The sequence below is a fragment of the Myotis brandtii genome, unplaced genomic scaffold (assembly GCF_000412655.1).
Source record: "Myotis brandtii unplaced genomic scaffold, ASM41265v1 scaffold656, whole genome shotgun sequence".
NCBI lineage: Eukaryota > Metazoa > Chordata > Mammalia > Chiroptera > Vespertilionidae > Myotis > Myotis brandtii.
The window spans coordinates 69,720-84,261 of record NW_005370548.1 but is presented as its reverse complement, the minus strand read 5'-3'; the positions used below and the strand labels follow the sequence as shown (position 1 = coordinate 84,261).

The window sequence follows — 14,542 nt, the reverse complement described above, 5'->3', positions numbered from 1 at the left end:
GTATTTGGACAGGAACCGCTGCGGGAGAGAAACCCAGGATCGGTGGGGCGCCCGGCCAACAGCGCGTGTTGCACTTATGTTCTCTGTGGTTTCTATCTGCACAGGCCGGTGCATATTTGCTTAGCGGTTTCCATATGTACTACATTGTGTGTTTGTGTGTTTACCTGTGCTGGGCAGCGCTCGAGGTCCAGCACCTGAAAGGCGTGTGCACACGTGTGCGTGTGTGCACTAGTGACTGCGTGCACACCTGTGGGCGTGTGCATGTGCGTACGTGCACACCTGTGTGAGCGTGCACAGCTGTGTGCGTGCAGGTGTGTGTGTGTGCGCCTGCGTTCAGGTGTGCCTGTGAGTGCATGCGCGTGCGTGCAGGTGGGCCCGTGGGTGCGTGTGCGTGTGCGTGTGTGTGTGTGTACGTGCAGGTGCGCCTGGGCTGTGAGTGCGTGCGCGTGCGTGCAGGTGGCCTGTGGGTGCGTGTGTGTATGTGCAGGTGCGCCTGGGCTGTGAGTGCGTGTGTGTACGTGCAGGTGCGCCTGGGCTGTGAGTGCGTGTGTGTACGTGCAGGTGGCCTGTGGCTGTGGGTGCGTGTGCGTACGTGCAGGTGGCCTGTGGCTGTGGGTGCGTGTGTGTACGTGCAGGTGCGCCTGGGCTGTGAGTGCGTGTGTGTACGTGCAGGTGCGCCTGGGCTGTGAGTGCGTGTGTGTACGTGCAGGTGCGCCTGGGCTGTGAGTGCGTGTGTGTACGTGCAGGTGCGCCTGGGCTGTGAGTGCGTGTGTGTACGTGCAGGTGCGCCTGGGCTGTGAGTGCGTGTGTGTACGTGCAGGTGCGCCTGGGCTGTGAGTGCGTGTGTGTACGTGCAGGTGCGCCTGGGCTGTGAGTGCGTGTGTGTACGTGCAGGTGCGCCTGGGCTGTGAGTGCGTGTGTGTACGTGCAGGTGCGCCTGGGCTGTGAGTGCGTGTGTGTACGTGCAGGTGCGCCTGGGCTGTGAGTGCGTGTGTGTACGTGCAGGTGCGCCTGGGCTGTGAGTGCGTGTGTGTACGTGCAGGTGCGCCTGGGCTGTGAGTGCGTGTGTGTACGTGCAGGTGCGCCTGGGCTGTGAGTGCGTGTGTGTACGTGCAGGTGCGCCTGGGCTGTGAGTGCGTGTGTGTACGTGCAGGTGCGCCTGGGCTGTGAGTGCGTGTGTGTACGTGCAGGTGCGCCTGGGCTGTGAGTGCGTGTGTGTACGTGCAGGTGCGCCTGGGCTGTGAGTGCGTGTGTGTACGTGCAGGTGCGCCTGGGCTGTGAGTGCGTGTGTGTACGTGCAGGTGCGCCTGGGCTGTGAGTGCGTGTGTGTACGTGCAGGTGCGCCTGGGCTGTGAGTGCGTGTGTGTACGTGCAGGTGCGCCTGGGCTGTGAGTGCGTGTGTGTACGTGCAGGTGCGCCTGGGCTGTGAGTGCGTGTGTGTACGTGCAGGTGCGCCTGGGCTGTGAGTGCGTGTGTGTACGTGCAGGTGCGCCTGGGCTGTGAGTGCGTGTGTGTACGTGCAGGTGCGCCTGGGCTGTGAGTGCGTGTGTGTACGTGCAGGTGCGCCTGGGCTGTGAGTGCGTGTGTGTACGTGCAGGTGCGCCTGGGCTGTGAGTGCGTGTGTGTACGTGCAGGTGCGCCTGGGCTGTGAGTGCGTGTGTGTACGTGCAGGTGCGCCTGGGCTGTGAGTGCGTGTGTGTACGTGCAGGTGCGCCTGGGCTGTGAGTGCGTGTGTGTACGTGCCATGGGACCTGGGGGTGGAGGCGCAAAACCCGCCACCGCCTCAGCACTGCGCCTGCAGGGAGCCCCCAGGACCATGCATTTGCTCATAGTTAGGGTCTATTTTTTTTAGAGTGGAAATTGCTTTTTAATTTTTTTACCTTTTATTTTATTTTTGATTTGCCAATTCAGTTGACATTCAATATTATATTAGTTTCCGGTGTACAGCATAGTGGTCAGACATATAATTTACAAAGTGATGCCCCACCTGGCACCATACACATTCCCTGTGCTGCACTTCACACCCCCGGAGTCTGGGTCCTTTTTTGGGAGGGAAAATTTTAGTTTGTTTATCAGTTTTTTCTTATTGCTTTTGTATCTCTCTCTAAAAGGAATACCTAGTCAGTATAGGAAGGTGTAGCTTTTGGAAGTACCGAGAATAAAGGGGATGCCTATGACTCAGATGGCAACATCTTCGTGAACATCCTTGCAGATGGATGCATTGTGTACATACATAGAGAAGTACCTGTGTGTAATTTTACATGTCACGTATTCTCTACTTTATTTAAGCTCAATGGAACAGCACATGCATCTTCCCGTGTTCATGAAGATTGGTGTTTATCATCCCAGGTAATGGCAACATGGGGTCTGTTCTACGGGTTCAGGGATTTTTTTCTAATCCTCACCTGAAGATGGATATCCTATATAATAAAAGGGTAATATGAAAATTGACCCTAACTTGGAATGACCAGGAACAACCGGTCACTATGATGTGCACTGACCACCAGGAGACAGATGCTCAATGCAGGAGCTGCCCTCTGGTGGTCAGTGCACTCCCACAGAGGCAGCTCCACTCAGCCACAAGCCGGGCTGATGTCTGTGAGCCCAGTGGCAGTGGTGGGAGCCTCTCCCACCTCCGCGGCAGCGTTAAGGCTGTCCAACTGCGGCTTAGGCCCATCAGTTGGACATCCCCGAGGGCCCCCAGGCTGCCAGAGGGATGTCTGACTGCCAGCATGGGTCGATCCCCCAAAGAGTGGGCCTAAGCTGGCAGGTGGACATCCCCCAAGGGCTCCCGGACTGCGAGAGAGCGTAGGCCGGGCTGAGGGACCCCCTGCCCCCCACCCAGTGCACGAATTTTTGTGCACTGGGCCTCTAGTATGTGTGTGTGTGTGTGTGTGTGTGTGTGTGTGTGTGTGTATTTAATTGATTTTCAGAGAGGGAGAGAGAGAAACCATCAGTGATGAGAGAATCATGGATTGGCTGCTTCCAGCACGCTCCCTACTGGGGATCAAACATGCCACCCAGGCATGTGCCCTGACCTGGAATCGAACCATGTCCTCCTGGTTCATAGGTTGACACTCAAGCACTGAGCCACACCTGCTGGGCTGTTTTTATTTTTAATTTTTATTGATTTTAGAGAGAGAGAGGAAGGGGAGAGAGAAGCATCAGTGTGAGGGAGAAACACGGATGGCTGCACTGTTTCACTGTGTAGTGTGGCTAAAACAGCACCGTCTTGGGTGTGAGGGCGTTGTTCATTCCCCACTTAACTGGGTTTTCTTTCCTTTTTATTCAATTGAAATCTCAAACTATGTTTCAATTAGAAGACAAGCCCTAAATGTTTTCTCCGGGGAAACAGACACCTGAAAAGGTGCAAGTCTTAGGACATAATTATCCAAAACGTGACCTAGACGTTCTGTCTGCTGGGGCCTGGAACTCTGGCTGCGGAACAGAACTGAGAACCCTGGGCCGGAGAGCGGCTCCTGAGCTGATGTCACACAGCCTGTGTCCTGAGGGGTCTGAGTCAGGTGGGGCCCGTGGAGTCCAGTGCTCTGGCCGAGGACCGCTCCTGAGAGTCAGGTCGAAGCACTTGCGACAGCTGGGCCGGTGCCGGCCGACAGACCCCTGCCCGGGATCAGAGGTGGGAGGCGGCTCCTACCGAGGGCCCTGTTCTCTAGTTAACGTGTCCTCTTTCTCGCTGTCCCGTGCAGTTGGCCTCATGCGGGTCCGGACGGCTGGACGCAGGGACGTGTGCCTACCAGTCGGGTGGTCTGCTTGTCTCTGGGGGTGCCTTTCGCCCCAGCACTGCCCAGCCTCTGCGTGGACTGGCTTCCGGGCTCAGAGTGTTTGATTACCCAGGTAAATCGGATTTTGAGGAAATCAGTTGGGTTTAGGAGGAAAAGTGGCAGAGGAAGCTGTGTGTCTTACACAGTGAGGGACAAGGGCTCCTGGAGAAACTGGCTCCTGGTCTGTGCAGGACACTTGCCGTCCCTGAGCCTGGGGGAGGGTTTGGCTGGAAGCTTCTAGAATCTCCTTAAACGCTGAGGTGGCATGACGCAGGTGCCAGTGGGGGGATTGAAATCTTTTTCCCTATAATATGTATTATTTAAAGTAGGTTTCCATATTCTCAGCAGTGCACAACATAGCATTTTGGAAAAAGACATTCCCTTGCTTATTCCCACGGAAGATGGTTAAGCCTGATGTACAGTGAGGGGTCACCTCTGACTCTGAAAAGGAACACATTTCAGGATTTGGGAGTGAAGCTATTTGCTCCCGTGCGGCCTGTTTGTTACTCGCCGCTACCTGCACGTTACTGCTCGCGAGAGGGAGAGAAAGCCCTTCCCACCATCTGTCCTGATCTCCTTCCTCTGACTGCATTTCAGTCCCTTTTCATCCGCGAATAAACCCTTTACCCCCATGTGGCTGAGGCCCTGGGCCTCCCTGGGAGACCGTCCGTGTTTCACAGGCACAGGCCTGCGGGTGGGGTTCATGCTTCCTCCATGAAGTATCCTGGGGCTGTGCCTGGCTGGGACGTGGAGGTCATGATTGCCATCGGTGGCGGCTTATTGATCGCCTCGTTTTTCCTCATGTGCTGCTTCCTCTGTCTCTACTGCAAGCTGGCCAGCGCCTTGAGGTGAGTGACGTGGGTAAGCGTGAGAACACCCCTCGCAAGGGATGCCTGGGGCCGCACCTTCCGTGAGGTCGGGAACAGCGGGAAAGCTTAAAAAGGCAAAGGCCGGGCTGCTCAGTGGTTAAGCGTCAACTTCCCCTCCCTCTCCCTCTCCCTTCGGCTTTGAGGGCATGGTCGACAAGGTGGACGTGGAGGTCATGATTGCCATCGGCGGCGGCTTATTGATCGCCTCGTTTTTCCTCATGTGCTGCTTCCTCTGTCTCTACTGCAAGCTGGCCAGCGCCTTGAGGTGAGTGACGTGGGTAAACGTGAGAACACCCCTCGCACGGGACACCTGGGGCCGCACCCTCCGTGAGGTTGGGAACAGCGGGAAAGCTTAAAAAGGCATAGGCCTGGCTGCTCAGTGGTTGAGTGTCAACTTCCCCTTCTCACCCTGGCCAGCCCTGAGGCCGTGGGGCAGCCACATGCAGAGCCTCTGCCTCGGGTCCCCCAGAGGCGGCTCCAGCGGCCTCCCCTGCCCGAGCTGGGAGTCGGCGGTGAGAAACAGGCTGTACAACGAGCCTAACTTGTGCTTTTTATAAAATCTCTGAAGGAAACTATGACGATCAGCGGCATCCACCGCAGAGGCAGGCGGCTGGGTGTGGAAGCTGAGAGGCTGCCTCCCCCCAAGGACAGATGGACGGAGCCCGGAGCGCGCTGCTACAGACTGTCCTGAGAGGTGGGCCCCCGCGTCCCCCCACGGGCTGTCCTGTGAAGTACAGACGTCCATGCCGAGCTCAGCTGCCTCCTGACTGTTCTTTCCAGGTGGTTGGCCCTGCGGGCAGGAGCTGTGCTCTCCCTGGTCCCCAGGCACCTAGCACAGGCCCAGACACACCGGGTGTCGGGCAGTGACCCGAAGCTCACCTTAGTCAGTCGGGGAACCCTTTCCACCAGGTAAACCTTGAAACGCAGACCGAGCAGCACCCCGAGCGCGAGTATTTGCTCACTGACCAGAGCGGGCTGCTCGCGGCTCATCAGTTACCGACCAGCACGGACCTGCACTGGGGCAGCAGCTGTTCTGGCTGCAGTGGAGACACCCAGGAGCAGGCGCTCTCACCTCTCCTGCCTGGAGCTCAGGGCAGGGGGGCCCCTGGGAGGCTGGCTCTGCGTCTGTTTCCGTGCCCCCCCCCCAGGGGGCGGGGTCAGAGCGGCTAAAGAGCTGTGGTGTGGGCTGGGTCACCTGGGCTGCTCTGTTCTGTATGGAAAACCTCAGAGATGCGCGTTCACTGGGCTGCTCACCAAGTTGAGTTGCTGACCATCAGGATGGAGGGCTTCACTGTCTTTCCCACCCTCCGCCCGAGACCCCAAACCCTACAGAACATGCATCTCTCGTGGTAGAAAGTAGCCCCGCCCCTGACCACGTGGGCCCGAGTCACTCACAACCAGCCAGGTTCCATCCTGTGTCTGGGATTTGATTATAACAAAAAACCTCAAAATAAGAGTGGTTTAAACAGAGCAGGAGTTCACATTTCTCTTCTATTCAGGAAGTCCAGGGCAGGCTGGTTAGCATCCACGTGTCCCCTTGCCGTACTGAGCCTCCTTTCTCAAGGTCACCCAGGGCCCCAAAGGGCTGCTGGAGCTGCAGCTCTTACATCTGATTCCAGGAAACGGAGGCGGGTGGGGCTCCCTGCCTGGCGGACTAGGCTGCGCTTCCACTTTTGAAGGAAGGCTCTGTGTTTGACTTACCATTTCCCGCTCCCAGGGCGGCACTTCAGGCCCTTTTTGTAGGATGAACAGAACTACTTCACACACACAGACTTCACTCACACAGGCTTGTTGGTTTCAGACGTGGGCACATCTGTCCTCCCCCAAACACCACCTTCCCTGGAAGCTGCACAGCCAGTCCCGCCCAGGCCCACGGGGGCCAGTGTGGTTCATGGGATTTCTCCTGCTGCTGGCGGAAGCGCTCTGACAGGGCCTGCGAGCCGGCACGCGCTGGGTGAGGGTCCGAGGAGCCTTGGTGGAGGAAAGTGCCAGCTCCAGGTCCCCTCCCGATCGCTGGTGCCTGGTGGTTCCCCTCAGGCACGAGGCAGGCGCTGGAGGGTGGGTCCTCACCCCCTGCAGGCAGCCCCCGCTGTCCTTGGCCCACAGGAAGGCCGGGCTGGCCGCCTCAGCTGCTGTGAGGCTGGAGCGCCGTCCGGATGCCTGCGGCCAGGGCTTGCGGCGTGGGGCTCTTGGCAGTGCAGCTCACGGGCAGGCCCTGGGCGGCCAGGGCGCGCGCGGTGGTGGGGCCGATGGCTGCGAACTGCAGAGGAGAGAGAGGGGCTCAGTGCTCGGCATGTGAGAGCTTATAAATGACAATACTCCCCGATTGGACCCCGGCTTTAGAGCAGCCAAATGCCTTCCCCTCTGCATGTCATCACGGCCTCCCCACCGGCTGCGCGATCCTGCTGGGTAGCAAAAAGGTCTCAGCGTGGGGACCACCCTTTGGCACATCCTCAAAGCCTCGAGGCCCTGGGCGGGGTCGGGGGAACTCAGAACAGAGCGTGGGGGATGGTGGCTGGACCCTTGGGAAGTGGGGCAGTCAGACCAGGGCCCTGGAACAAGAGGGTTACTCCCTCCACCTGGGACCCTGAGACCCCCCGCCCCAGGTGTGCGGGGACACGGGCGCTGAAAGGGGAAAGGCCTCCATTCTCACTCGGGAGGTCAGGAGACTGGCAGTGCTGATGTCCGTCCTCTAGCTCGGGTCACACCCCAGTCTCCCCGCAGGCCCAGCTAGTTCCAGCCCCGCCCCGCCCCAGGACAGGCCCAGGAGGCTGCAAGGACCTGCGGACACCAACAGTCTAGTCCCTAAAGGGGGAAATGCCCGTCCTTTCCAGTGAAAGACAGGAGAAGGGGGCGAGCGCCTAGAGCAGCTCGTCTCAAGGTGTTTAGATGGAAAAGGGGGTCGGATGCCAACACCGGAGCCGAATGCGGAACTGGGCTCAGAGGCCCGTGAGCTGTCCCAGAGCCCAGCCAGGAGGGGGCGCTGCGAGCTCGGAGCGGGTCTGGGGTCCTACAGCCTGGCCTCCCAGTGGGTTCTGCCGGGCCTCGCGGGCGTCCGCCAGGTCGGGAGTGCTTCACTTTCCGTGGAAACTCAGGATGGTTCGTAAAAAAAGTTTAAATCTGAAAAAGACCAAAAGCAGTGAGTGCCTCACCTTGATCTGCTCGATGCTGCTTCCAGAGAGCTCCCGGATGTGCTCGAGGCTGTAGGTGAGGCCAGAGGGGCTGAAAAAGGCGATGCTGGCCGGGATGCCCTGCGGGAGGACCAGAGCAGTGCCTTGCTGGTGCTGAGGGAGAAAGCCCCCCAGCTCGACTCCAAGGACCCCCAAGCCCCCAGGCAGCCCCCCGGTGGGTGCTGGCATGGCTCCTCCATGGAGAGGACTCAGACGAGGGGCGGTTTAGAGGGGGTGCGATCGAGAGGCTGGCACAGCTCCTGGCGGCTCTGCGGCCCAGGCCCGTCTGCCTGGCCAAGGATACAGGCCCCGAGCAAGCAAGGCAGCAGTGGAGCCGGCTCCCTGCCAACAGCCCCTCCTCCCGGAAATGAAGCAGACAGCGGGCAGACGGCCTTCTGTGCTGGGGAGGCCAACAGCACGTCCACCTGCAAGCGTCTACTGAACCTGGGCTGGAAAACGTCCATCCCTCGCACGGGCGCCCACCCGCACTCCCCCGCGGAAGCCTGCAGCAGCCCCGGCTGCCACGTCCACCCAGACTCCCAGCCCTCCCGACAGCTCCTAGGCCCTGCTATGAGCATCCTCAGGCCCCGTCTCTCAGGCTTCCAGGCCTCAGGTGCTGTTTAACCCTGTGAAACCACCACACGGTCTATTCCCAGCTCACAGACAGGGATGAAGCCTCCGTGAGGCCTCGGCTGGGAGGGGAACCACACAGAGGCCACGCCTCACCTCCGCCTCCACCACGGCGCCCACCTGCCCGAGCCCCCCTGGAAACGGCGCCCCCTGCCTCCACCACGGCCCACCTGCTTGGAGTAGTAGCTGTCCAGGTTCACTTGGATTCCCGGGTGGGGGATCTTCCGATAGACAATGATGCTTTCCATGGGAATCCCTGGACACCATCAAAACCGGGAAACAGAGCTATTGCCCTGGGAGGGGCCATGAGTCAGGAGCCCACGGGCATCCCAGCGTGGCCTCCCAGGCCACGTGCTCCTGGATGAGCCACTGCCCCCCAGGGGCCCCAGGGACCCACTGTAGACGGATGGACTAGGCTCTGAGGGGTCTCACGTTCCCCTGTTCCATTCGGGGACTCAACATCCCCTGGGTCTGCAGGGAGGAGGAGGCCCAGAAGTGACAGCATAAGTGTCAGTCACAGTCCCCAGGCAGGCGGCCACTGGGCATCAGGCTCAGAAATGAACGGGGCAGAACACCTCTCAGGAGGAGCCAAGAGTCTCAGCACCAGCAGCAACGCTCACCCTTTCCCCCCAAACCCAAGGAAGAAGCGGGCGTGTCAGGCCTCTGGTTTATACGTGGCCTCTAGGGCACCCGGGGCCACGCTGTTTCTCCTGTTCCTGTTCCAAAGGCCAACGCCCTTGCTGGTCCTGTTGCCTCAAGCCCTGCCATGGCCCCGGGCCGTGTTCAGAGACAGCCGCTAACACTGAGAGCTGGTGTCGCCCGTGGATCCGGAAGGTGAACGCTACAGGCCTGCGATCGCCCCGGGGACTGCGCTGTGTGGACAGCTGCCTGGCTAGGACGATGGGGGTGACGTGATCATTATAGGTCTCGGCTGCTTCGGAGGCCAGGGTTGTGCTACTCACAGATGCTCAGGCAGCTCCGAGGCAGGCCCTGTTCTACCCATTTCACAGACCAGAGCCGGATGCGGAGGCTGTGCCCTCCCTGGCTCACACCCTGATGCAGTCTGTTCGGTCTCACCCTGAAGTTCACACTCCACACCGTGGTGATGCCCCCCTGGCCCAGACCCGCTGTGACAGGAGAAGGTGTGCAGGTCACATCTGCCAACACCACGGGCAGATTCCTATCTGGGTTAGAGGCTCCAGGGCACGGCAGGTTCCCGGACAGTGAGCCCGGAGCCAGGACGGAGGGAGCGAGCCTGGAGGTGAGCTGCAGACACGCCCGCCCTCGTGGATCATCCTGGATGTCCTCTCCGTGCGAACCCTGCCCAGGTCACCTCCACCCCCACCTGTGACACTCAGTGACCGCATGCGCCTCACGCCCCGCCGGGCCCTGTCCCTGCAGTCTCTGCAGCCCTGACCACGGCCACCCCAGAAGGCTCTCGCGGACCCCGAGAGGCAAGGAGAAGGACACGCTGATACCTTTGTCCTTGAGCATCTGCGGCAGCACTTCTCCCTTGAGGGCTCCACAGGGAAACAGCAGAGGCAGTGCAGGTGGCTCCCCTGTGGACACACCCGCCTCAGCCCAGCCCGAGCCCCATCCCCGAGTGTTCTGTGCTGAGTTCGCGTTGTCTCTAGTCCCTGGTGTCGGGCAGCGGAGTGGGCTGGGTCTCAAGCACAGACAAGGGCCCGGGGGTGGCTTACACTGCGGAGAAGGCCCCAAGGACCCCCACCCTCCCGCGGGGTGGTTCCGAGACCCACATTTGGGGGCCTCTCCTACTCACTGGAACAGATACATTCCGCGAGCTTCTCGGCATTCCCACTGCTTTCTCCTTCGGCTTCCAGGCCAAGTTTCTTCACTGGAAAACAGCAAACACATGTTTCCCATGGCTGCCAGGGTCCCGCTGCTCCTGGGCTGTCCTTAAGGAGCAAACACAAAGGTGTGCGCTCCACAGAGTCCCCGAGGCCGGCCTGGCGGAGGGGGCCGGCCTGCTCTGATGGAGGTGCTGGTCCTGGCCCAGGATTCCTGGGCGTGTGGCTCTGGATGATGCTCCACTGAGCGTGTCCGTGGGGGGAGACACAGCAGGTGGGACTGCTTTATGGCTGCAGGCGATGGAAGCAAGCTGCCGGCCCTCTCCCCTCTCCCCTGTCGGTGAGCTCCAGAGGGAGGTGGTCTTGGGTCAGGTGGGAGCCTTTAGGACAGTGATGGCGAACCTTTTGAGCTCGGCCTGTCAGCATTTTGAAAAACCCTAACTTAACTCTGGTGCCGTGTCACATATAGACATTTTTGATATTTTGCAACCATAGTAAAACAAAGACTTATATTTTTGACCCTTTTTTTTAATGATGTTTACTTTGAATTTATATTAGTTCACACAAACACTCCATCCATGCTTTTGTTCCGGCCCTCCGGTCCAGTTTAAGAACCCATTGTGGCCCTCGAGTCAAAAAGTTTGCCCACCCCTGGTAGTGGGAGAAATCACCAAGTCCAGTCAAAGGGTTAAGTACTGGGACGGTGACTCAGGCAGGGACTCGGGATTCCAGGGAAGTCTCCTAGCCTGGGATGGGATGGAATGAGGGTAGGGGCTGAGCTGAGTCTTTTTAAAGGAGCAAGAGTCAGTCTGGTGACATGCAGGGGACATGGCACTTCAGACAGAGGGGAGAGCATAAGTAAAAAGAGTAAAAACAGAGGAGAGGACAGCACCGTGATGGCGAACCTTTTGAGCTCGGCGTGTCAGCATTTTGAAAAACCCTAACTTAACTCTGGTGCCGTGTCACATATAGAAATTTTTTGATATTTGCAACCATAGTAAAACAAAGACTTATATTTTTGATATTTATTTTATATATTTAAATGCCATTTAACAAAGAAAAATCAACCAAAAAAATGAGTTCACGTGTCACCTCTGACACGCGTGTCATAGGTTCGCCATCACTGCTTTAGGATCTGCGGACAGTGGAGAGGCCTCATCCTGGGAGGCAGCGAGCCAGCCCCTCCAGGAAGGTGGGGGCTGACATGGTGGGAATGAGGTGGGCGGGAGGGAGGGAGGTGCTGACCAGCTGCCAAACCTGCAGGTGATTTAGGGGGAGGGCTGTGTCCCCCACTTTCGTGAGCCTCCTGTTGCTACAGCCCATCCCGGGTGGAGCCCTGGTCACCCCGCTGAGGATGGTGAGGAAGGCTGGGCCCGGGCGGCGGGGTCAGCGAGGAACGTGAAGGAATGTGGACGGTCTCTGAGAAAGGAGGTGCTCACACGAGCCTGGCGAATACCAAGCTGCCGCTCTAACGTCAACACGCCAGCCTTTCATTTACATCATGACCAGCGCTGAGCCCAGGAGAAAAGTCACAGGCCGCTGTGACTCCGTCCAGGAACCAGGCCCTGCCTGTGCTGCGGTGCCGGCCTCCGGTTGGGTTGGGACGGGCTCAGTGCACCCAGAACCTTGCGAACTTCAACGAGGACGCAGGTCCGCACAGCACAGCTGGGCCCCCCGCTGGCACCACAGGGCGTTTGTGTGCTTCTCCCTGCGCACCCACCCGTGGGAGCCACCTGAGCCCCCTGCACGGGGTTCGGTTCAACCCCAGCCCCGTGCTTCTCCCCGGAGCTGGTGCAGAGGCCCAGGAGCCGAAAGTTCCTGCTCTAACCCCGGGGCTGGTTCCCCGGGCAACAACCTGCTCCAGCTTGAGGGCCTTCCAGAAGTCAGCGCATTCAAGTGAATAATGAACTCGGGTGGAGGTGCCAGAGGTTTGTTATGAATAACCAGACACCTCTCTGTTCAGCACCTGGAAACATCAAGTTCTGGGAGCTCCGTGCAGGAGCAGGGACGAAGACGAAATGTACAGGGTGTCCCGAAACATGTGCATGCACCCTGTGAATAGTCACAGAGGCGGAGTTTATTAAATACATTTCAGCTGCGAAGTGTGTATACATTTTGGGGGACACCCTGTATTAGGAATCACAACATCAGGGTCATGGTTTGGTGTTTATCTTTGCCCCGATTGCTTACCTAGAGAAGCCGTGGCGTTTCCAACCACATACACCGGCTTAGCGCTCCATGCTTCTCTCAGAGACTTTTTCCAGACTGGAAAACACGAAATGACACGTGTGTTGCAAAGACCAGAGGCCATGAGGGCTGCTGCCCAGGCGCCTTTTCATCCTAAACCTTGGGAGCAAGGCAACCTAGTAACACACGAACCTAAAGAGCAGCACCCCACACTGACCCCCCCTTATGCTGTTCATATCTGCAGGGTCGACCGCCCAGGTCCTAGCTCGCTCCAGTGCAAGGGATGAGCCACTGAGGCAGTATCCTTGGGCCACTTTACAACAAGGAAACAGGCTCGGTGAGGTCAGGGACTCGCCAAGGTCGGAACGACCCCCTGAACCCAGGCCCAGCTCACTGCAAGCCCTTTGGGTAAGCACCACCCTGCTGCCTCCACTCATCACTATAACGGCCAGGCCTGGCTGACTGGCTCCATGGCCTCGGACTAGTGCCCACTCTTGCCAAGCCTCAGTCTTCTCATCTGTGAAACAAGGACCACAGGGTGTGTGCCCCTGGGTTAGAGGAGATGATGACTGCAAAGTGATGGAGCCTGGTATACAGTAGGCACTCCATAAACGTTAGCGCGAAGGTGTTCCATCGGACAGACCAAGGTGGCGGCTCGGTCTGAAGGCTAAGGGGTTGATGTGTCCTGTGTGGGACAGCAAGAATCGCTTACAGAAGGCCATTTTCTGCTCCCTCCAAAGGCTACACAAACATGAAATAACTCGGTACCTAAATACCTTAGAGCTAAGAGTCACTGCAGTGTTCAAACCTGATTTCTGGAATCTAGTATCGCCAACGGGAGGAATCCTGCCCTCACCTTCGCTTTTCCCGTCCTGCTCCAGGCTCAGCTCCACGGCTTCCACTGCCCTGGGGCTGGTGAAAATGAGCCCTCCGTAGCCTTCTGGACGCGACAGCTGCACCAAACCCAAAGGCACTTTGTGATGAGCTCCACATGACCCAGAATTCCAAATGCTCACAGAGTGGTGGGCAAACTAATCCGTTCTGTCCGTGCACCCAGTGTGTGCCTGGCCCTATTCTAGGCGAATTCATTATCGTAGCATCTCCCTCAAGTGGCCCAGAGTCAAGGGGAGAGACAGCAGGTGCAGCGTAGGGTGTGGGTGTGACGACCAGAGAGGGGCACGGGACTCCGCCTGGGCAGGGGGTGCAGGCCGGAGGCAGACTTGACCTGTATCTGTAATAAAACTGGACTATGTACTGGGGTGGTGTCCAGGCTGAAGCCCTGACTTTCAAAGACAACGGTGATACAACCTACTGCCCCTTTCCTTGGAGCAGGCTCCGGGGTGCTGTGTACACCCCTCCACGGAGTCTGTGAAAGTGCCTGGGAGATGGGGCTGTCCTCACCCCTCAGGTTAAACTCAGAGGCGGGAGAGGCTGCGGGAGAGGCTGAGACCTGGCGTGCTCCCTGCATAGCCAGAACCCTCTCCCTCACGGGCAGACAGGCTGGTGGTGAAGGAGAGGCTGCTGAAGAAACTAGAGGACTTTTCTGACCGGAGGTCCTAGAAATGATCTCAATGGTGAAGTCTCTTGTTCCCTTTTAAAATGGTTGTGGAAAAGCAAGCCAACGGGGGCCTCGCCCGCAAGCCAGGGCACGGACCGTGGCAGGTGCCACTCGATATCCGCCGAGTTCAACGAACACAGGATATTCAGCTCAAAGGGAACGAGGAACCAGGAAGGCTCTTCTGAGAGTGAGGGGCGGGGTTGTGGTGGTGGTTGTGGAAAAGCAAGCCAACGGGGGCCTCGCCCGCAAGCCAGGGCACGGACCGTGGCAGGTGCCACTCGATACCCGCTGAGTTCAATGAACACCGGATATTCGAACGAGGAACCAGGAAGGCTTTTCTGAGAGCGAGGGGCGGGTTGTGGTGCGAAGAACAGGAGGGTGGGCCTGGTGCTGAGGGGTGTGGAGCCCGGCGGGCTGCGGGGCACTGCGCCTTTAACCTGAAACCTCTGGCTTCACTGGACTGGGCAGTGTGGGTCCCTCCTCCCTGGGTGGGCAGAGCCGAGGCTGCGGGGACATGTCCTGGTCTTGAGCCTCAGCA

The 14,542-nt window shown here is 58.7% G+C and overlaps 1 protein-coding gene and 2 long non-coding RNA genes across 3 annotated transcripts in view; 2 read left to right on the top strand and 1 right to left on the bottom strand.

Annotated features, from left to right (window-relative positions):
* Window positions 1-2,018: 2,018 nt before the first annotated feature.
* Window positions 2,019-4,414, top strand: LOC106723827. The gene is made up of 2 exons (XR_001359552.1): window positions 2,019-2,349; window positions 3,708-4,414. It is a non-coding gene; the product is annotated as an uncharacterized LOC106723827 (long non-coding RNA).
* Window positions 4,415-4,788: 374 nt separating this feature from the next.
* LOC106723828 lies at window positions 4,789-5,401 on the top strand. Its single transcript, XR_001359553.1, has 2 exons — window positions 4,789-4,916; window positions 5,220-5,401. It is a non-coding gene; the product is annotated as an uncharacterized LOC106723828 (long non-coding RNA).
* Window positions 5,402-6,111: 710 nt separating this feature from the next.
* The window catches only part of UROS (uroporphyrinogen III synthase), an 11,486-nt gene continuing 3,055 nt past the window's right edge, over window positions 6,112-14,542 (bottom strand). The window contains exons 4-10 of the mRNA XM_005880835.2: window positions 13,303-13,399; window positions 12,450-12,524; window positions 10,232-10,306; window positions 9,930-10,010; window positions 8,622-8,707; window positions 7,804-7,902; window positions 6,112-6,911 (exon numbers count right to left, since the gene is read on the bottom strand). Coding sequence (XP_005880897.1) covers window positions 6,777-6,911; window positions 7,804-7,902; window positions 8,622-8,707; window positions 9,930-10,010; window positions 10,232-10,306; window positions 12,450-12,524; window positions 13,303-13,399 — 648 coding nt within the window. The 3' untranslated portion in view covers window positions 6,112-6,776. The remainder of the gene's footprint in view (window positions 6,912-7,803; window positions 7,903-8,621; window positions 8,708-9,929; window positions 10,011-10,231; window positions 10,307-12,449; window positions 12,525-13,302; window positions 13,400-14,542) is intronic.